Genomic DNA, 21,192 nt, shown 5'->3' with positions numbered 1-21,192 from the left:
ACATTTCGCATATTTTGTTAAATTGCTCAAAATATACACCAACAACGATATTTATCGATTACTTGAAAATGAACCAATTGAAAATTGGACATCGATTACCGTTTTCATTCGAGCTGCTAATATTAATATCTAATATAACACTCCACACTGCTCATTTAATACACTATAACACCATTCACGCTTATACCAACTCACAAAATTTAAAATTAAAATTTATCACACACATTGAAAACATTTTCATCGCTTATCGTTCATCGTCATCGCTCATCGTTCATCGTCATCATAACATCACCAGAAACTACTGCACGCTATTTACATAGCTGTCCATTTAATTTTGTTTTTCTTGAAACTTAGTTTCATACATTGGCGGTGGCGTTAACCCGTTCCAACGGGGCGGCCAAAAAATTCTTCCCTCTTCACTTCCCTGAACTGAACTTAATATATAAAAAAAAAAAACTAAAATATACAGTGGCTCGCAGCTTATTTCGTGCAGCTACCTAAAAAAAGTTATAGTCGTTATTTCTGCTAAACTAAGACAGATATCAGAAAAATTTAAATGCAGTATAATAATAGGGAATATTAACATGTTTATTGAACGAAAGCGATTTTCTTAATCATAAAAACAAAAAAGTTATTTAATAAAAACCAAATGTACAGGCTTTTTCCATGCCGCAGCTTATTTCGTGCAGTCGATTCTACTTAACTTAATAATTTTAATTTAAGAGCTAATATTTTGTATGTCCTCCTTTCTGGTTCGGGACAGCTTTGAGACGATTTCCCATGGAGGAAACTAACATTTGAGTGGTTTCCACTGGAATTTTTGGCCAATCTTCCATAGGAGCAGTTTTCAGATCGTTTTTGTTCGAAATTTTCCTCTTCCTTATAGCGATGTCCAATATTTCCCATAAATTTTCGATTACAATCAAATCTGGAGACTGTGCTGGCGTTATGAAGACACGAGGGCAGTTCCAGATAAGCGAAAACTTCACATTTCCTGCTGAATGCCTCGGATCATTATCCTGGTAAAATCGAAAACGATCGCGTATGCCCAGTTTTTCAGCAGATTACAGTAAGTTCTCCTTTAAAATGATGAGGTACATGTTGGTGTCCATGATGCCATCAATGAAAATGAGGTTGTTCACGCGACAGGCTGCCATACAGGTCGAAACCATGACGTGACCCCCGCCATGTTTAACCGTTGGTTTCAGGTGCTTATTCTCCAACTCTGTATTTGGTCGCCGCCACACAAATTGTCGTCCTTCTGAACCAAAAATGTTAAATTTTGACTCGTCAGCAAAGATACCGTCATCCCAGAACGAATTTGGTAAAAGTATGTGCTCCTTTGTAAACTTTAGCCGAGCAGCAATATTTGTCTTACAAATAAATGGATTCTTTCGTGCTACTCGACCATTGGAGTTATTATCGTGAAGTACACGACGCACCGTATCAGGACTACACTTATTGCCCATTTCGTCCTCGACCTCTGCAGCTATTTTTGGAGCCGATAGCTTGGGGTTTTCCTTAATTTTCCGGACATTACGGCGCTCTTCATGATCGTTGAAAATTTTATTTGGAGCTTTTCGGCCTTCATCTGCAATGCGGTTCTCTCGGACAAACCGTTGGATGATGTACTGTATTGTACTAGGGCTTAGGGATACCATTTCTGCAATGATCCGCTGACCTTTTCCACTTTTAAAATGTTTAAGCACAAGTTCTCGCTGCTCAATAGTTGGGCGTGGTGCCATTTCGGTAACTCCCCTGTATCTCTTTATATAAGTATAACCCAGCTCGGAAACTCATAAAATATTTATTTGTTAGTATTTTAAACGATCAAATAATAATAAAATCTGCGATTTTTAGGACTAAATGTTCAATTTTTTTACTTCAAACATACTGCACGAAATAAGCTGCGGCATGGAAAAAGCCTGTACATTTTGTTTTTATTAAATTACTTTTTTGTTTTTATGATGAAGAAAATCGCTTTCGTTCAATAAACATGTTAATACTCCCTATTAATATACTGCATTTAAATTTTTCTGATATCTTTCTTAGTTTAGCAGAAATAACGACTATAACTTTTTTTAGGTTGCTGCACGAAATAAGCTGCGAGCCACTGTACGTTCAAATTGGTATAGATTTCGACAAATATTGGTGTTGGCGGCGCTTCGATATGGAGAAGACTTTGAAAAAGCAGAACAGCAATGGTAATTAGAGTAATTAGAATATGAATGTATATGATTTGTAATGTTTTTTTGTCCAATATAGTTGCCTGTCAAGAGGAAGAAGGAACGTTCCCAAAAAAGCGCAAGAAATATGGGCTATCTTCTCTATGGAACTATTTTGACTACCAAGTGCAAAATATGTGGTAAAACCTACCAAACAAGTGGCAATACGACAAACTTGTCTTGCCACTTAAAAGCCATTCATCCGACTTTAACAATAAGCGAATTGCCACAAAGACAGACGACCTCAATTCTGTCGTTCATTGACAAAAAATACGAAACGTCGTCGGACCGCAAACGAAAATTGGACAGTGCCTTATGCTACTACATTACCTCAGACTTGCGGCCTTTTTCAGTGGTGGAAAATAAAGGCTTCCGCAATTTTGTAAGCCTCCTTGATCCAAGATATGAATTGCCTTCACGGACCACCTTAAGAAATGCTTCGATGGCAAATGCATACAATGAAAAGGAGGCCAAATTTTGCGCCTTTTTAAAAAACGATAAGCACTGTGCAATCACTTCAGAGTGCTGGACCTCCAGGGCCAACGAGTGCTACGTTACTGTGACGTGACGTTTTATAACAGAGGATTTCGAATTGCGCAACGCTGTTTTGTCCACTGAAAAGCTCCTCGACGAAACGAGCCATTCTTTTGAAAATATTGCAAACTCTTTACTCTACACAGTACTCGAGGAATGGAGAGTTTTAGGGAAGGTCACTGCAATGTTCACAGATAACGCCAAAAATATGATAAAAGCATGTGAGATACTGCTAATAAGACATATTCCATGCTTTGCGCATTCAATCAATTTGACTGTCCAGGACTGTTTGGCTACAGAAAAAGTCAAGCCCATTCTTGAAAAGTGTAAGCGTATTGTTTCGCTTTTTAAAAGTAGCACAATTGCGTATGCCAAGTTTAAAGAGGCTCAGGAATGCGAACGTCCTTATAGTTTAAAGCAAGAATGTCCTACAAGATGGAACACCGGCTATTATATGTTGGATCAAAATTCTGATCACAAAGATTGCCATCGCAAGTGTGCTACTAAACACGCCCAAAGGGCTAATGCCGCCAACATCTGAAGAAATATCCATTCTGGAGGATTTAAAGGCAATACTTTCACCCTTTCAACATGCAACGGTACACACATCTTCGAGTACTTCTGTGACAGTGTCTTCAGTGAATCCGGTTGTTTGTGGTATTTTACACAATCTGACAGGCATGAAAACTAAACTCCAGACTAAGGTGGGCCAAGATGTCTGTGATGACATACATCAAGGGGTCAATAAAAGATAATAATTCCTCCCAAGGGATTAAATCGTTGGAGGATGAACCGTCGCTCATCAATGCTCCAACAAAATCTTCTGCATTTTCAAGCCCGCCAACACCAGAATCCACAGCAGAATCCAACCTATTATTCAGTTTTTTACAAACTAATCAAACTCAGAAAACTCAAAGCGGTCAAAGCCATATTGGCTTTGCGACAATACTTGAATCCGAGTAATTTGGACCCTGCCCAAAACCCTTTGGATTATTGGAAGGTACGAAAAATAACAATTTAATTGGTAACCAACTTAAAAATCCAATTTCTTCTTTCAAAAGATATCAAATGACGCCGGATTCAAAACTTGCGTTGTTAAATACTTCTGCGTACCGGCCACCTCTACTGAAAGTGAGAGGATGTTCAGTAAAGCTGGACTAGTCGTTAGCGAGAAGAGAAGCTCTCTAAAACCAAAGAATGTCAATATGATATTATTTCTAAACAAAAATGATTGGATAATTTAGTTTTAGTTATGTTACTTTTTACTTATTTTTTGAGAAGAACTTTATACTGTTAATTATTTTATTTTTAGTTGAATTGTGACTTATTTTTAATTTTTGAGTTGCACCAGTAGTTTAAGTTTTACTTTGAAATTGCATGAAACAAAAATAGAAAACAATGGATCTCAAGTAAAGCATGGTTTTTTATAATGAACTTACACATTGGACTTATTTGTGGTATTCGTTTATATATTATATGGAGTAAAAACATTTTTCAAAATTACACCCAAAAAAAAGTTCAATGTATCGATACATCGATGTTTTTTTTCTGAAAAACATCGAAACATCGATGTAGGTAAGCATCGATGATTTTCCAGCTCTACCCCGTTCCCAATCCGGCTCCCACTTCTTCAAGTTCCATCATGCCTATTGGGACTCGGAGCTGGACTACAGATGGCGTGGGTAAGATGGCGAAGAAGACGCGGGACGAGAAGGAAGCTTTAAACTACTAATTTACATGAATAAAAACATTCGTTGAACAATCCATTTATTTGTATTTTAATTTTCTTGTGCACCAGCAGACTCTTCTTTTTTAAATTGATCCCATTGATTTGTTAGTAAGACCCAAAAGTACTCAACATGACCACACCCAACAAATCAAGTAGTAGCCAAGTTGGGAACAGTACCAGGCGCTCAGTAGCACCCACTGCATATGAGAATTGCTGATCAGCTTATTATATGTCTCACTAACTCACCGTCTCACCGACTCAACGGCACACTGACCGGCCAATGCAGTCAGCACATTTGCAGTGTCTGCCAATCCAATTACACAAACTGCTGCCATAATCAAAACTCCCTGACCTACCTACCTACTTTAGAATATAGCGCACTTCACTAATCATTACACTAAACTTTCGTCTTCCAAGTAGTATATAAACATGTACCAAATGAAGAATAAATCAGTTATCAAGACACCTCTTAACTCCGTGGTTCTACTTCTTACATCTGGGAATATGGCTCGTAGTACACTATCTCAACTAGCAGCTAACCACGTTAGCTAACCCTCAGCGCAGCTCCAGCATCGCCTGTGGTCCGGCATCGCAGTAACCTTCGTTACCATTGTCCTGCCAGCAAAGCGTCCCCGTGCCAGCGGTGTGACCCGGAAGTGTCTACTTCGGTTAGGCACAAACAACCATGCTACATGTATTAACTTTGAAAACTTCGGCCACACTACAAAGAATAAGATTTTTCGACTAGTGAAACTCTTAGCCGATCTGAGTACTAGGCTTTAAAGCGAAAACCTCCTCTGTGTGAACAGGGTATTACACAAGAGATTTTACATTTCTGAAACTTAGTAGTCAGATCGACTAAGAGTTTCACTAGTTGAAAAATCTTTTTCTTTGTAGTGTGACCGAAGTTCTCAAATTTCACACGCAATGCATGTAGCATGGTCTTACTGTCAAGCAGCTGGGTTTGTCGCCAAACGGAAAACAAATCAATTGGAGCAATTTAAAAATGTGGAGTCTGCTAGTGCACAACCAAATAAAAGGAAATGGAATGCTCAATGTATATTATTAATGTAAAATAGTAGTTTAAAGCTTCCTTCTCTTCCTTTCTTAGTGCAGCTCGGAGTCCCAATAGGCATAATGGACCTTGAGGGGCTGTTCCTCCTGTTGCTGCAGGAAGTCGCCTAGCATCATGGCAATGGCTCCTCCAGCTGTCCCTTAGGGGGCGCCCTTTTTTCCTTCTCCATATAGAAGCGAGCGCGTCCTCCAACTCCGCTGTAGCTGCAAAATAGCTGGTGGAGGTGGAGTCCTATGGTTCCCCAATGGAGAACTTGTTGGTGGTCGAACGTTCTGGTGGTTCTGCTAAAGAGATACTTCTATTAGTACAACGAAACCAAATTCTTTTGGCCAGAACTTACTTTCATTGAGAGAACACGCCCGGAAGGATGTCCATGTACGGAGCGAAGTCCCACTCGGCATGTCACTACCCACTGGAGTTCTCTAGTGGATCTCTTCCAGCACTTCAGCTACTCTGCGGATTTGCCCTGTTGTGGAATTGCTTCCTGTCGGTGAAGTTCCAAAATAATATACAAGTTAACTAATGTCAACCGGACTGAGAGTCAATATCCGAGGACTGAGCGCTAGCCAAACTGCTGACACTTCATTTGACCCCCACAATTCACTGCTCCTGCTCCGGGCCTCCCCACGCCCACGAGCTCACTGGCCGCGATTAGTAGGCCAGCCTTAGACTGCTGCGCGGGATCACGTCAGCACATATAGGGGAATACAAAAGTTAATTGTTAATACAAAGTCTTAATTGGTTTCGGAGGAAATGGGGATCATGTAAGTGAGCGTTCTATCCAACCATTCAAGAACATAAAATATTAAAAACCTGCGTTACAAGCTTTTTTTCAAACTAATGCGCTCTGAGAGTCACCTTCGGCAGCTCCATGTTAAAATTAAAAAAAAAAACAAATTAAGTTTTCATAAATAATTTAAATTAAAAAAATAAACCTAGTGGAGTTAAAAAATCCTCAAAGCTGGATTTAAAATTTGATTGGCATATCAGTTAATTTCACAGTTACTAACGCTTAAATAAAGAAACATTTATATGTCGTACCATTTATCTTTCGGCATATTACACACGACAATATTAAATAGCATTTCTATTTTATTGATATTTAATTTTCGTTAATTTCGATACAATTATTAGAATGCAGTGACGCAAATACTTTTCGCTGTGGTTTGCTTTTGGTTTGGTTTGGGCGGCTGTCGGACTATAGTCCGACACACTTAGACCTCAATGGGTCCGTTGTGACACCGCATGATCTCGTTTCTTCTTTCTTTAGGGTCCCGTTTCTAGTAGTTTCGGCTTGTGTTAAGCTGATCAGCATGTCTTCCACCCGGAAGATTTAATAAAGGCACTTATGCTTTTGAGATTAATCTCCGATATTTCGGTAAGATCGTCGATGAAGGGGCTTCCTAAGTGTTTCAGTCTGAGTCTGCATAGGGCTGGGCAGAAGCAGAGAAGGTGTTCTACCGTTTCCACTTCTTCCTCATCCCTACAGCTTCTGCAGAAATCATTTTGCGGGGCTTTTAGCCTGCCGGCATGCGCGCCAACAAGCCAGTGGCCTGTAAGAGCTCGGATCAACATGCCACACTCTGTGCGGCTGAGCTTGAGTAACTCCGAGGTTTTCTTGTTGTTTATCACAGGCCATGTCTGGTGAGAGTTGCGACACTGTGGTAAGTTTTGCCAATGGGTGTTGGCTAGTGTGTTGAAGTGGTTTTTTATGTTTAGCTTGCAAGTAGCCATGGGCATACCGACATTTTCCTCTCCTGGTAGGAGAGGCTTGGTGGTGCCCTGCCTGACTAATTCGTCCGCTATGCAGTTGCCTGCGATGTCCCGGTGACCCGGAACCCATATTAGGCTGATGGTAAACAGATTTGCCATCTCGTGGAGAGATCTGCGACAGTGTGCTATTGTACGAGAATTGGTGTTTGTCGAGTAGATCGACTTAATAGCCGCTTGGCTGTCACTATATATGTCTAGGTGTCCTCTCTGGAGGCTAAGGTTCCTTAAACAGGTTAGTGCTTCTTTAATAGCGTGGACCTCCGCCTGAAAGACGCTACAGTGGTTCGGGAGCCTGAATGACTTCCTGATATCTAATTGTTCGGAGTATACACCTCCGCCGACTTGTCCTTCTAATTTGGAGCCATCTGTATAGAAACAGATTGCGTCCGTCGTGTCCGGTCGGCCCTGTTCCCATTCCTCTCTATCAGGAATCAGGGCCTCAAAGGGTGTGTGACTATATTCAATAGATTTGCATAGATCCGTGATTTTCGGAATCGATTTATCATGCTGGAGAATTTTAGCATGGCCATATAATTGGGCTTTCCACTGCCCTGTGTCCCTCAGTCGAATAGCTGCCGATTTGGCCCTTTCCATGCCTGCTAAGTCCAGGCTAGGGAGGTTCAAGATCGCATTCAGCGCTTCATTCGGGGTGGTTCGAAGGGCTCCACTAATACACAAAGCCGCCATTCGCTGTACTTTGTTTAGAGGAGTCAGTATGCATTGTTTGTGTAAGGCGGTCCACCACAGAGCCACTCCGTACAGTAGGATTGCTTGACAACCGCTGTGTATATCCAGTTAACTGTTCTTGGGGACATGCCCCATCTTAGCCCGATTGCTTTTTTACAGGAGTAAAGTGCAATGGTCGCTTTTTTGGTTCTCTCTTGGTTGTTTAAGCCCCATTTGAGGCGCTTATCTAGTACTAACCCCAAGTACCTGGCGTGATCGCTAAAGGAGAGATTACAATTGTTTAAAATGGGTGGGTTAAGTTGAGGAATTTTGTACCTATTCGTAAATAGAACAAGTTCTGTTTTCGAGGGATTTACCCCGAGTCCGCTCGCTATCGTCCATTCCGATAGCATTTTAAGTTTAGCGGTCATAAGATCGCAAAGTGTTTGTGGATATTTTCCATTAAAGATGATGGCAACGTCGTCTGCGTATGCCACGACCTTACAACCTCCTCCCTCCAGAATCCGCAGTTTATTTACAGCGATATTCCACAAGAGGGGTTATAGTACACCTCCTTGCGGGGTGCCTCTGTTCACTAGTCTAGTCTGGGTTGAGGTCCCTAGTGTGGCTGTGACCATTCTGCTTATCAGCAATTTATGGATTAGCCTCACCATTGGCGGCTCAACCCCTAGTTCTGTGAGAGATTCTGTTATAGCGGTGGGAAGCACGTTATTGAAGGCTCCCTCTATATCCAGGAAGGCGATCAGTGTGTATTCCTTGATGTTGAGTGATTTCTCGATGCTGTTTACCACCAAGTGTAGCGCCGATTCGATTGACTTACCTTTGGTGTAAGCGTGTTGTGCTTCTGATATTTGTGTCGGGTCTACGGTGGCCCTTATGTGTAGGCTTATCATTCTTTCAAAGCTCTTAAGCAGGAATGATGTTAGGCTTATTGGCCTAAAATCCTTTGCTGTGGTGTGAGTGGCCTTCCCTGCCTTGGGAATGAAAACCACCTTTGTTTCTTGCCATGCTGTTGGTAGTTCTCCTACCGCCAGGATGGATTGGAAGATTTTTTTCAACCAGTTTATGGCTATTTGTCCTGCTTGCTAGATGTGAGCCGGTGTTATCCCGTCCGGTCCCGGCGATTTGTATGGTTTGAAACTATGAATGGACCATTTCATGTTGCGGTCTGATAGGAGTGGATCTATTTCGATTCCCTCTCCTGTTCCTCTTTCAGGTGGATGACCTGCTTGTTGGCTCCCAGGGAAGTGAGCGTCTAGGAGCAGGTCCAAGGACTCTTTACTGGAGTCTGACCATGATCCATCTGCTTTTTGAAGATAGCCCAAAGGCGCGGCTGTCTTAGAGAGTATTTTCCTGAGCCTTGCGGCATCAGTTGTTTTTTCTATGTCAGAGCAGAAGGTCTGCCATGCCATTCGTTTTGCTCTTCTAATGGCCTTTTTGTAAGAGGCTAGTTCAAACTTGTAGTTCAGCCAATTGGTGTCCTCATTTCCCTTCTTTGCTCTGTTAAACAGGCATCTGCAGTTGGTTCTGAGGATAGATAGTTGTTGGGTCCACCAGGGGGGTTTTTTCCTTCCTCTTGGTTTCTCTGTGGTGCATGCCACTTTGAAGGCAGTGTTGCATGCCTCTGTGAATTTGTATACTGTTTCGTCCAGCTCATGTGGGTTTGTGATGCTTTCTGACGGTTCCATGGGGAGGATATTTGTCAGAACTTCTTTGTACCTGTGCCAGTCTGCTCGTCTGGGGTTGGCGAAGCTGACCGGCAAGGGCAAATCAAGGGACAATACGGTTTCTATGAATCTATGGTCCGAGAAGGAGTACTCGTCAGAGACTGCCCAGTTTTTGACTGCGCCTACGAGTGAATCTGATACCAAAGTTAGATCTATGATCGTTTGACAAGCTTTAGTTATGAAAGTAGGTGCATTGCCCCTGTTGCATAAGAATAGGTTCGAATTTAGAATAAAATCAAAAAGAGACTCACCTCTGTCGTTGTTGTTTGGGCAACCCCACTGGGTGTGATGGGCGTTGGCGTCACAGCCTATTACCAATCCGTACTTGGATTTGCTTTTCGCATTCCTCTGCTAGACCTCTGACCAGCGCGTCTGGGGGGTTTTCCTTCTCAAAGGCCAAATAGGCCGATAGAACCCTTATAGAGCCACTCTGCAGCTCCAGGCTTACTGCGGTTCGAATTTTACCTTCTTTGGGGTCAAGCATAAGCTTGTATTCCTTTGTTCCTAGTCCAGCAACCTTGCCTCCTACCACCCAAGGTTCCTGTACGAGGACTAGGTCGGCTCCGCCTTCTGTCAGGCGAAGCAGAAGTGCAGCAGACGCTGCTTTACTGTGGTGAAGGTTTATTTGTAGAAGTCTTAGTGACATCTACAGCTTCAACCTCCACCACAGTGACGTCGGCCTCCTCTGTGTCGCTGAGGTCCACGTCCTCGATTGCCGGTCCGAGCGCACGCATCTCTCTGCTCAGCGACGAATCGGTAGAGTAGCCGTCCTCCGGCCCACCGGTGCCTCCAACTCCTCAGCAAGCACCTGCTCGGCTGGGTTGCCGGCAGAGCTGCTAGCGGCGTTGGAGTCGCCCTTATACACTTTGATGTGTATCGCACTGAACCCGAAGTTCAGCACTCCACGAGCAGTCTCGATCGGAGCTACTGACTCCTTGTTCAGGACCAAAACCGCCTGGTTGACGTCCCCTTCATGCTCCTCCACCTTGACGACTTTCCAGTCCTTCGTGGGGAGGTGCGGGTTGCATTGTTGCAACATGAAGAGGATGTCCTCCGGCGTCTTGATCGCTGCTGGAATCCAGATCCTGGCTCGGGGTCTACTGGGGACATCGCACCAGTCAAGCGCAACGATGTTCGCCCCTTCGTAAACCTCGCCGAGCTTGCTTGTCGCCTCTTTGTACATATCAGCCGACCGCTGACTGTCGCATGCTACCACCTTGACGCTGCCCTGGTACCAGCCCGCGTCCATGCAACAGGGCGAGGTGCCTGGCTTCTCTCGTACCATGCGCAGGCAAATGAGGGAAAGGTGGGACTCCACTGCCTTCCACTTGTTTCTGGGGATCCTGCTCTCCGGATTTCCCCTTTCAATCAGGCCGAGTAGTACACGATTCTGCGTGATTTCGGCGAAAGAGACCGATGGCTGGATCTTTGATCTCTTCGCCGATGGCCCGGGTAGTTCGAGGGATCGCTGCCTTTTCGCCTGAGTCGCCTCTTGAGTGGGCTTTTCCTGCCCGTAGTTTGGGAGCACCTTCCTTGCCCACTGTACCTTCTTTAGCCATTCAGGCGAAGGCGTGGCAACGGTGCTCCTGGTGTGTGAGCGCAGAGTCTGGGCGGCAGTCCGCCTTTCTGCGTATGTATATTTTGCACCAGCGGGTGGCCCGAGCGCCTTGGCAGTGCCTACCGTTGCTTTCGGCGCAGATGCGCACGTCGCGGAGGCGTTTACGGTTGGCTTTCTGCCACCCATCATCCCCAGTTTGGGATGCGGCCCTTTCTGGGCCGTGTTGGTATGGAAGGTGGAACCAGTGTTCGTCTTATCCATGGGTTTTTTAAGAGTACCCGTCTCTATGTTTTTTGTCATTTTTTCTTCTGTTTTTCGATCCATAATTAGGTCCCACGAGTTGCGGAGAAGGGGAAAAGTCCGCCCGGGCAGAGATCCGCGATGCCCGGGTAAGGCGATAGTTAGGGGGGTCGCCATGTCCCTGAGCACACCGTTTGAGACTGGGCTATTTTTGATCCGGGCCCCCAGCCAGGCTGACTCTTGGCACGGTCCGTATTACACCGTAGTCCGGCCCGGAGTGAGATGTTGTTTGGATGGGGGGGTTGGGTAGGTGTTGTGTTGGGAGTGGGTTTGTGTAAAGCAACTATTTAGATGCGGCTGAACAACTCGCATCGTCGGTATTGCTTCGTTGCAAAATACCCGCTGGCTGTCCGGGACTGTTTATTTACTGTGGTTTCAGTCCACGGTACCGTGTTTGACTTATCCCACCAGCTTATTCACAGTTGACCTCGAAAGAGGTCGTCCGCTATCCGCAACCTGCGACCCGCTCGGTTGCCCCAGCTAGGCGACTTTGGAACCATCTCACAAGTTCCTCAGCCGAGACTTTTCGCTGTGTATTCAATATAATTTTCATGGAGCGGCGCATACATTCTATCACGCTGCATTCCTGTTGTCGTTTTTGTTGCCCCGAGGAAATATGAACCCCGCAGTCAGGCGAACTTGTCTTTGTTCTTAATAGCGCACACGGGATTCTGTGCAGTTAAGTTCAGCTGCCCATGAGTTCTCCGTTCAGCCAATATAGAAATAATAAACAACACTCGAGCGACTAGAGTCCGAGAGTGAAGAGAGGGTCCGTCCGACATTTAATCCAATACGCAGGCCCTCAGCCCCCCCTTGACCAGGCAAATAGCGGCAGTAAATGTTAGTGTCAACTTGAAGGCAACCTTCTTCATCTTACCAGACCTCACCTCCATTGAAGCGATCATCGGCCGGGACTTATTAAAGCAGGCAGGCGTATCGCTTTGCCTAGCCTCCGATCAGCTCAAACGGGGCACCGAGGTAGAGCCAATTGACTTTCATAATTGTCCCGATGTCAATTTCACTAACGTAGATTGCTCGGACGCACCGCCCTCGGTAAAATGCGTTTTTTTATTAATGCTAGACAAAAGAAAAAAGCCTTGGCAGATCCGAACGAGGCTCTTCCTTATAATACTTCTGTGGTCGCCACAATTAGGACGGTTAGCGAAGAACCCATTTATGCTAAGTTATACCCATACTCTAAGGGGGTAGCTGACTTCGTCAACTTCGAAATTCAGGAACTGCTTAAGAACGGCATAGTCCAAAAGTCGAAGTCCCCCTACAAAAACCCAATATGGGTCGTAGATAAAAAGGGCACTGACGAATCGGGCAAGAGAAAGATGCGTCTGGTACTGGACTTTCGCAAGCTAAACGAAAGAACGGTACCCGACAGGTTCCCCGTGCCAAATATCTCAATGATATTGGGGAACCTTGGCAAAGCCAAATACTTCACTACGCTCGACCTCAAGTCACCATCAAATTACGCTCGCTAAATGCGACCGTGAGATAACGTGGTTCTCGGTAAACGGAGGAAAGTATGAGTTCCGAAGACTTCCATTCAGGCTCAGAAATGCGGCGAGCATTTTCCAAAGAACAATTGACGACATCCTGCGAGAGCAGATCGGCAAGTTCTGCTACGTCTATGTAGATGATGTAATCAACTTTTCTGAAGATGAGAACGACCATGTGAAGCACGTGGATTGGGTTCTAAAGAGCCTATATGATGCAAACATGAGGATATCGGCGCAGAAATCCAGTTTCTTTAAGAAAAGCGTCAGCTTCCTAGGGTTCATCGTCACCAATAACGGTGCAGCGACAGACCCAGAAAAGGTCAAGGCCATTAGAGAATTTCTAGAACCCAAAAATGTGTTTGAGGTAGGTCATTTCTAGGTCTGGTGCTTCATCAAAGACTTTGCATCAATAGCGAGACCCATTTCAAACATTGATAAACTGCGTAACATTTAAAGACATTTCGGACATTGTCGTTCCTAAAAGTTGTAAACGCCATCCATTGCGACCTACACACATTTCTATTGCGCCAATGAACCATAATTGAAATCGCACACAATATCAACAATGCGCAACAACAATTTTGGCTTTAGCATTGCAAATGCTCCGCCCCTTCATAGTGTTTCAAATGGGCAGGTAGAGAGGTTCCACAGACAAAGACAACCTTAGATAGGAAACAATATTTCTTCTTAACAAGCCACGCGTTTCCGACCCCATAAAGTATATATATACTTTATTATAATATATATATAAAGTATATATATTCAGGATCACTAGCCGAGTTGATCTGCCATGTCCGTCTGTCCGTCCGGATGAACGCTAAGATCTCGGAAACTATAAGAGCTAGGCTATTGAGCTTGGCGTGCAAATTCCTGAGCTTCTTACGCAGCGCAAGTTTGTTTCAGTAGAGTGCCACGCCCACTCTAACGCCCACAAACCGCCCAAAACTGTGGCTCCTACAGTTTTGATGCTAGAATAAAAATGTTAACTGAATTGTATTGTTCTCATCAATACCTATCGATTGACCCAAAAAAAAGTTTGCCACGCCCACTCTAACGCCCACAAACCGCCCAAGCCTGTGACGCCCACAGTTTTTATGCTAGATAAAAAATTTTAACCGAAATGTATTGGTCTTGTCAGTACCTATCGATTGATCTTGCCACGCCCACTCTAACGCCCATAACGCTTAAATCTATCTACCGCCGGTAGGTGGCGTATTTTAATCTCGCTTTGCTGCTTGCATGTATCCATTTGCCTTTGGTCCCTTTAGCTGAGTAACGGGTATCTGATAGTCGAGGTACTCGACTATAGCGTTCTTCCTTGTTTTTTATTCATTTTTTCTGCACTTGGCGCCAGTTCTTAATAGACATAAGTTACATTGCCATTGTAAGTCATCTTCTTTTGGTGGTGGCATACCTCTCATTGAACAAAAAATAGCTCAAACTCAATTCCACAGGTTCAAATTCATTTGCCTTTTCTCCTCTCTGGGCATGGCGCGTGCGTATTACTGCGTTTATGCGATGACCATTTCACGCTTTCATTTCATGAAATGGGCTGATTCGTGTGTGCATAAACACCGTTTCATGAATTCGACAACACACGAAAGTTGACTATGATTTCAACCTTTCGATTTAGCGTCGCTTGTGACCGGTTGTGTTTATCTTGTGCTCTGTGATTTTTGTCAATTTGTCATAAATATCTGTGATACTGGTGCCTTGCTTTGTGACTTGGTCCAACATAAGAGCCGTGCTGGTGTTTTAAATCGTCTGTGTATGTTTAATTGTCTATTTTATTGTAGAATTTTTAACATTTTGTTATTGTAACTTCTGTACGCTGTGGTGCATTTGGTTTCAATAGCTTTTGTTGTTGTTTCCCATAACTTGGTTGTAATCTCTCTCCCGTTTCTTGTCGTCTAAACTGTTGTCGTGTATATTTTGCTTGTATTTCGCAAGCCACGCTCATTCGACAGCCACTCTGTCGCGCTCTCTCGCTCTCGCAGTCTCTACGCGCTCTTATACTTTTGTGTTCTTGTGCGTCTACATTTTTATTGTTTGATTCCAGTGTCAAATTAATTGAGGTATTTATAATTCTTTTGATTCTTTGGTTTTATATAAGTTATTTTCCTAAATTTAAATACTTAAAAATGGCTCTTTTTTGTTCCAAAAAAGATTGTCAGTTTGGATCGTCACCTAATGACGTTTTTATTTACTGTCGTCTCTGCAACATAGTCATACATCCAAAATGTACTGGACTTGTTGGCAGAGTAAAAGATTATATTGATCTGCGTGTTGGTTTTTCGTGGACTTGTGCCTCATGCGTTGAAATAGACTGTGATTTGGATGGCTATGTTGCGCTCACCAATGATCGTTTTATGAAACTGTTTGATAAACTTATGAGCGCAGTTGCTGCTTTTAAAGAGTTTAAGGCGGACCTTGATAATAAAAAAAGTCAGTAGGGTCACCTAAACGCAAAAAGACCGCTCCTTCAAAATCTGTTCAAGTAAAGGCATCAGTTCCGAATCCCAACTTAGCTTAAAATATTTTTACCCGATCGGTAACGGCAGCTATGTCGGCATCCGCTGGGGCTGGGGGACCTAAAGCTTCACTGACAGCAGTACCCATAGATACCAAACGCTCTGGAGGAGTCCCTGCTTCTGCTAGTCAGCCTAAGGGGTCAAACCCTATGCAGCTTTCTGTGCCTACAGGTGAAGTTATCTCTATAGGAGTTCCTAGTTTCGATAATCAGACGAACGATGTTCAGATTGCTGGTGGCGGAAGAAAGAGCCTCTCGGTTGTTCCATATAGGAAGCAATTATTTGTGTCTCGTTTAACACCTGAAACCACATCTGCAGATGTTTTGGAATTTATACAACAGGAATTCCCATTTCAAAACATCACAGTGGAGGAGTTTAAATTTCCATATGTTCGCAGGATATCTTCATTTAAAATATCTGCTCCTCCGGAAGTATTTAATGTACTAAATTCTACAAGTTTTCGGCTTAATGATGAACTGGTCATTAAGGAATTTGTTCCAAACAGACGGAGAACTAATAATAGGCCTTCCACGACAGTACCTGCGCCAAAAATCTGAGTCGTTTATTTTTGGCCTATCAAAATGTTAGGGAACTTAATATGAAGCTAACTAAGCTTTATGCTGAATCCTCTGCCTTTTCTGAAGACATTCTGGCCTTTACTGAGACTTGGCTGAAACCGGAGAACTGATCGCTCTCCTCGTAGGGGGTGGGGTGCTGGTTGCCGTTACCTCCACTTTAACATCGGAGAGAATATACTTTATTAATCCCAATGACATAGAATTCGTTGGTGTTAAAGTTTCTTTGAAATCTTTTTCTATTTATGTAACTTGTTCTTAAATTCCACCTGGACCCGACTTAAAAATTTATGATTAACATTTGTCTGCAATAAAAACTGTTGTATCTCATCTTTCCGAAAGGGATCTTTTAATTGTTTTGGGTGATTTCAATCTCCCTGACATTTCTTGGTCCCTTTCCACTGACTAACTTGTCTCTACCCCTTTATCTGACCATGACTTCGTTGACGGTCTGTTAGAATTATCATTACAGCAAGTTAGCTTTATAACTAATTCACTAAACAGACAATTAGGTCTTGTATTTGTTTTAGATCCGTCTGAAGTCACGGTATCTAGAATGGACCCACTAGTTGTGCCAGAAGACCATTATCATTACAGCAAGTTAGCTTTATAACTAATGCACTAAACAGACAATTAGATCTTGTATTTGTTTTAGATCCGTCTGAAGTCACAGTATCTAGAATGGACCCACTAGTTGTGCCAGAAGACCGGTATCATCCCACATTAGAACTTACAATTTGTTTTCCCTGCGTTGATACCCTCTCTCCTTCACTTTCTCCAACGAAAAGTAGATGCTTTCGTAAATGTGACTTTAGTAAACTCAACAACTTGATTTCACAATATAACTGGACAAATTTATATAATTGCTTGGATATTGAAAGTGCTACGGAACTATTTAATAGTGTCCTAAACTCTTTTTTCTTTGAGTGTGTTCCTGATAGTTTTCCTCCAAAGATAGACAGGCCTCCTTGGTTTACAATCAGTTGCAAAGACTTAGAAACCTAAAAACAAACTTCTATAAAAAGTACAAAAAGTCTGGTAGGCCATCCGATTATTCAAGATATGTGGTGGCTCGTACTAATTTTAATGTACTTAACAGTCATTGCTATTCCATGTATTTGAACCGATGTAAATTTGAATTTGATGGATCCGAGGCAGTTTTATAACTTTGTCAATGCTAGGCGAAAGTCTTCAGCATTGCCATCATCTGTACGATTAAACTCTATTGAGGCATCTAGGGATCCCGAAATTGCAGATTTATTTGCTGTATTCTTCCAATCTACTTATAGTTATGTTTCTTGGTCTAATTTTAGCTACCCTAATCACATAAACAGGGCAAATTGTATTTTTTCTCCTGTAATCACCGAAAGTTCTCTCTTAAGTGATTTAGAAATTATAACTCCAACCTATTCTCCGGGGCCAGATGGACTCCCTGGGTGTGTTCTTAAGTTTTGTGCCCGAACTGTTTGTAGACCCATTCTTAAACCTTTTCGTTTGTCTATCTCATCATCTGTTTTTCCTACTATCTGGAAAGATTCTTTTATTATTCCACTCCACAAAAAGTGTGCGAAGGTTAATGTTCAGAACTATAGAGGAATCTCCAAATTGTCTGCAATTCCTAAAACATTTGAACGCATTATTACCTCTCAGTTGCAACATTTGTGCTCCTCTTTAATATCGCCGTGTCAACATGGTTTTGTTAAGGGAAGATCGACCACCACTAACCTGCTCGAATTGACATCTTTTGTAATAGATGGATTTAACAAAAAATGGCAGACAGACGTTATATATTCAGATTTTAGTAAAGCCTTTGACTCTGTAAACCACTCTCTTCTTTTATTCAAATTAGATCAGCTCGGGTTTCCGAATAATCTATTAACTTGGATTTCAAGTTATTTGAATGGTAGATCTCAGAGAGTTTTATTCAAAAACGCTGTTTCCAAGATGATCAACGTGACATCTGGAGTGCCTCAGGGCAGTCATTTAGGCCCCTTTGCTGTTTACTCTGTTTATAAATGATATTCCCTTGATCGTAACTCACTCTCGTGTACTAATGTATGCTGATGATGTTAAGCTTTGTTTTTTCTGCTTGCAGTCAGACATTAATAGATTCCAGGAATGGTGTCAGTACAACCTTTTGAATTTAAACTATATTAAATGCAACGTTATGACTTTTTATAAGGGTACGCCAACGTTCATGAGTTACTATCTTCAGAACATGTCCCTGGACCGAATATACTTAGTAAACGATTTAGGTGTTCTCCTAGATCCTAAACTTAAATTTGGCTCCCACATAACCTCTACTGTAAATAAAGCTATCAGTGTTCTTGGGATTATAAAGCGTTGGTCTAAAGAATTTGATGATCCATCCACTACCAAATTATTATTTACCTCCCTTGTCCGTCCTAATTAAGAATACTGTTCTTCCGTTTGGAGTCCTAAGTATCTAGTGCACATTGACCGTATAGAGTCTTCTTTTTGCCTTACGTGGTTTGAACTGGGATCAAAACGTCAGGTTGCCTTCTTACTCGAGTAGATTGCTATTAATTAATTTGCCTAGTCTAGTAAGCCGTAGATCTATGCTTGGTACTATTTTTATGAAAAATCTTATCAGAGGCGATATTGATTCTGTAGATTTGGTAAGCCGCCTAACTTTCAATGTTCCTGTTAGACTAATGCGAAACTACTTTCCTATCAACTTGCCACGATGTTCATCTAATTTTAGTCAGCATGAGCCCTTTCGCGTTCTTTCTAATAATTATAACAACCTATATCATTTAATTTGTTCCTCAACTTCTATCCCTGTATTAAAAACAAAAATCTTAGCTCATTTGCTTTAGTCTTGTTGATCTATGTTTTGTCCTGTCTTTATTTGTTCTACATATGTACCTTCCTCGCGAACCGTATTTGCCCGAAATAAAAATGGGCCCGCGCGTAACAAGCACGTGCTTAGTGCATCAACGTTCAACAACAACAAAGCGTGAAATGGTGACAATTAAACTCCGGTAACTCTATACAATTATCGGAGTTGCCAGATCGATATAAATATATAAATACACCTTACATTTAACAAATTATTTTTTCATTGAGTGCCAATAAAAACCTAGTTTTCATGTTTTATTTTGACCGTAGAAAAAATGTTATACTGACATGCACACACTTTATCTTTAATACTAGCAAGATTTGTTCATGCGACTCGAAAAAAGTAATCGGTTTAATAATCGCTAACACCTTTTTCAACTGGTCCGGCATCTCTGTCAGCTGAGATTGATAAAATGCATGAATTCGGCAGTGTCGCATAACAAACAATTTTTATTTCACGCTTTTAAGAAATCATGAAACCCTTAGCATAAACATTGTATATATCACAGACTACTTATTTATTTTTTTTATTTTATTTACTTATTTATATCCTAGCGCTACAAGTGCACACTTATAATTATCGCGCTAGTCACATTGAGTTGATTTTATATTATTATTATTTTTAAGTTATTAAAACAATTTCTCTCGCTCTCTTAATTAATATTAATGACTAACATCAAAATTTCGTAGTTTCTTAGTTACTATTATTATTGTTTTGAATATATATATTTATTTTTATTTTTATTTTATTTCATTTCATTTAATTTTTATATTTATGTGTACTGGTATTTTAAAAGATCTTTAACTTTATTGTAAAATTGAGTTGCGCTCCTAATTGGTTTGTATTGGTGCGGTAGATTGTTCCATAACCGGATACCATTTATGAAAAATTGCCTTCTCGAACACAGTGTTTGTATTCGAGGGCATATGTAATTTTTGGTTCTTACAGATGTGGCTGGGGTAAGTTTATTGAAAAGATATTTTGGTTCTCCACTCGTCACTATTTTGTGAAAAAAGATTAAAATTCTGAGATCGATCCAGGAGGTTAAGTTAAGGTCAAGTATTTTATATGTCAGTTCTGACACATGGTCAAAACGTCTTAAGTTAAACACATAACGGACAATTGAATTAAAAGTTACAGTTAATGTGCACTTTGGCGATTAATAGTCTAACTTTCTCAGTTAGGAACGATTTGGAGAATGAAAATTTTCTCAGCAGAGCATATGTACGCCCTGTCGCTTTGACTATATGGTTCCTCCATGATAAAGTATTGTTAAATGTTATCCCTAGATTAACTGCATTCACTTCATAGCTTATCGGCTTATGGTTTATATATAATTTTTGGAGTGAAAGTGTTGAAAGTTGCTTTTTACCAATTACCAAGCACTTCGATTTTTTAGGATTTATACCCAAGCCATTTTCCTTTGCCCATTTTTCAATTAGCCACAACATTTTGTTACTTATACGGACACAGTCATGTATTTCAGTTACGGGTCTACTAACATATATTTGGACATCATCAGCATATAAATGTACTTCACACTCAGACAGGATACTAGGGAGATCATTGACAAGAAAACAATAAAGGGCCTAGGACAGATCCCTGTGGCACTCCCCTGGAAACTTGCGTTCCAGAGACGACTGCTTGAAACCTATTCGTTAAGTACGACCTAATAAGCTTCGTCGCATTAGTTGAGAAATTAAACATATTCCTAAGCTTGGTACAGAGAATGGTTTGATTCACAGAATCAAAAGCCTTGCTGTGGTCAAGGAGCGTCAAAAACGTTACGCGGTTACTGTCCAGTTCTTGTCTTATATCCTCTACAACATTAGTGATTGCAGTAATACAACTCCTTTTCTTACGGAATCCTGATTGTTTTTCGTCAAGTAGAGAATTATTAGGTTAGGTTAGGATTTCAAAGACTTTTGATAGAAAAGGTAATATTGAAATAGGTCTATAGTCATTGTTTGGCTTAGGAATTGGGAAAATTTTTTCCATATTGTCAGAAATGAAGACGTTGTAACAGCCGTGCTAAAAATATATGTAACATGGGGCAACATTAAGGGGAGCAAAAGCTTAACAAATTTAGGTCTCATATTATCGAGAC

General features: G+C 41.7%; 1 protein-coding gene and 1 long non-coding RNA gene across 10 annotated transcripts in view; one reads left to right on the top strand and one right to left on the bottom strand.

The window, feature by feature from the left end:
• Nucleotides 1-2,111: 2,111 nt before the first annotated feature.
• LOC139354526 (uncharacterized) lies at nucleotides 2,112-4,193 on the top strand. Its single transcript, XR_011605495.1, has 3 exons — nucleotides 2,112-2,204; nucleotides 2,266-3,759; nucleotides 3,821-4,193. It is a non-coding gene; the product is annotated as an uncharacterized lncRNA (long non-coding RNA).
• A 14-nt stretch (nucleotides 4,194-4,207) lies between these two features.
• The window catches only part of LOC139354524 (uncharacterized), a 38,591-nt gene continuing 21,606 nt past the window's right edge, over nucleotides 4,208-21,192 (bottom strand). For 3 of the 9 annotated variants that reach the window (XR_011605489.1, XR_011605490.1, XR_011605492.1), the window contains 2 exons: nucleotides 5,904-6,236; nucleotides 4,208-5,847 (listed from right to left, as the gene is read on the bottom strand). Coding sequence is in view for 3 of the 9 variants with exons in the window: in XM_070998764.1 (XP_070854865.1) it covers nucleotides 10,493-11,725 (1,233 nt within the window). In the remaining 6 variants the exon portion in view is untranslated. Of the gene's footprint in view, nucleotides 5,848-5,903; nucleotides 6,237-10,001; nucleotides 14,082-21,192 lie in introns of those variants that run through there. The other 6 variants (XR_011605493.1, XR_011605494.1, XM_070998764.1 and 3 more) reach the window with 5 other exon arrangements.

Source organism: Drosophila suzukii, assembly GCF_043229965.1.
Source record: "Drosophila suzukii chromosome 2 unlocalized genomic scaffold, CBGP_Dsuzu_IsoJpt1.0 scf_2c, whole genome shotgun sequence".
NCBI lineage: Eukaryota > Metazoa > Arthropoda > Insecta > Diptera > Drosophilidae > Drosophila > Drosophila suzukii.
Note: the sequence above shows the minus strand (reverse complement) of the source record. Positions and strands in the feature narration are given on the sequence as shown.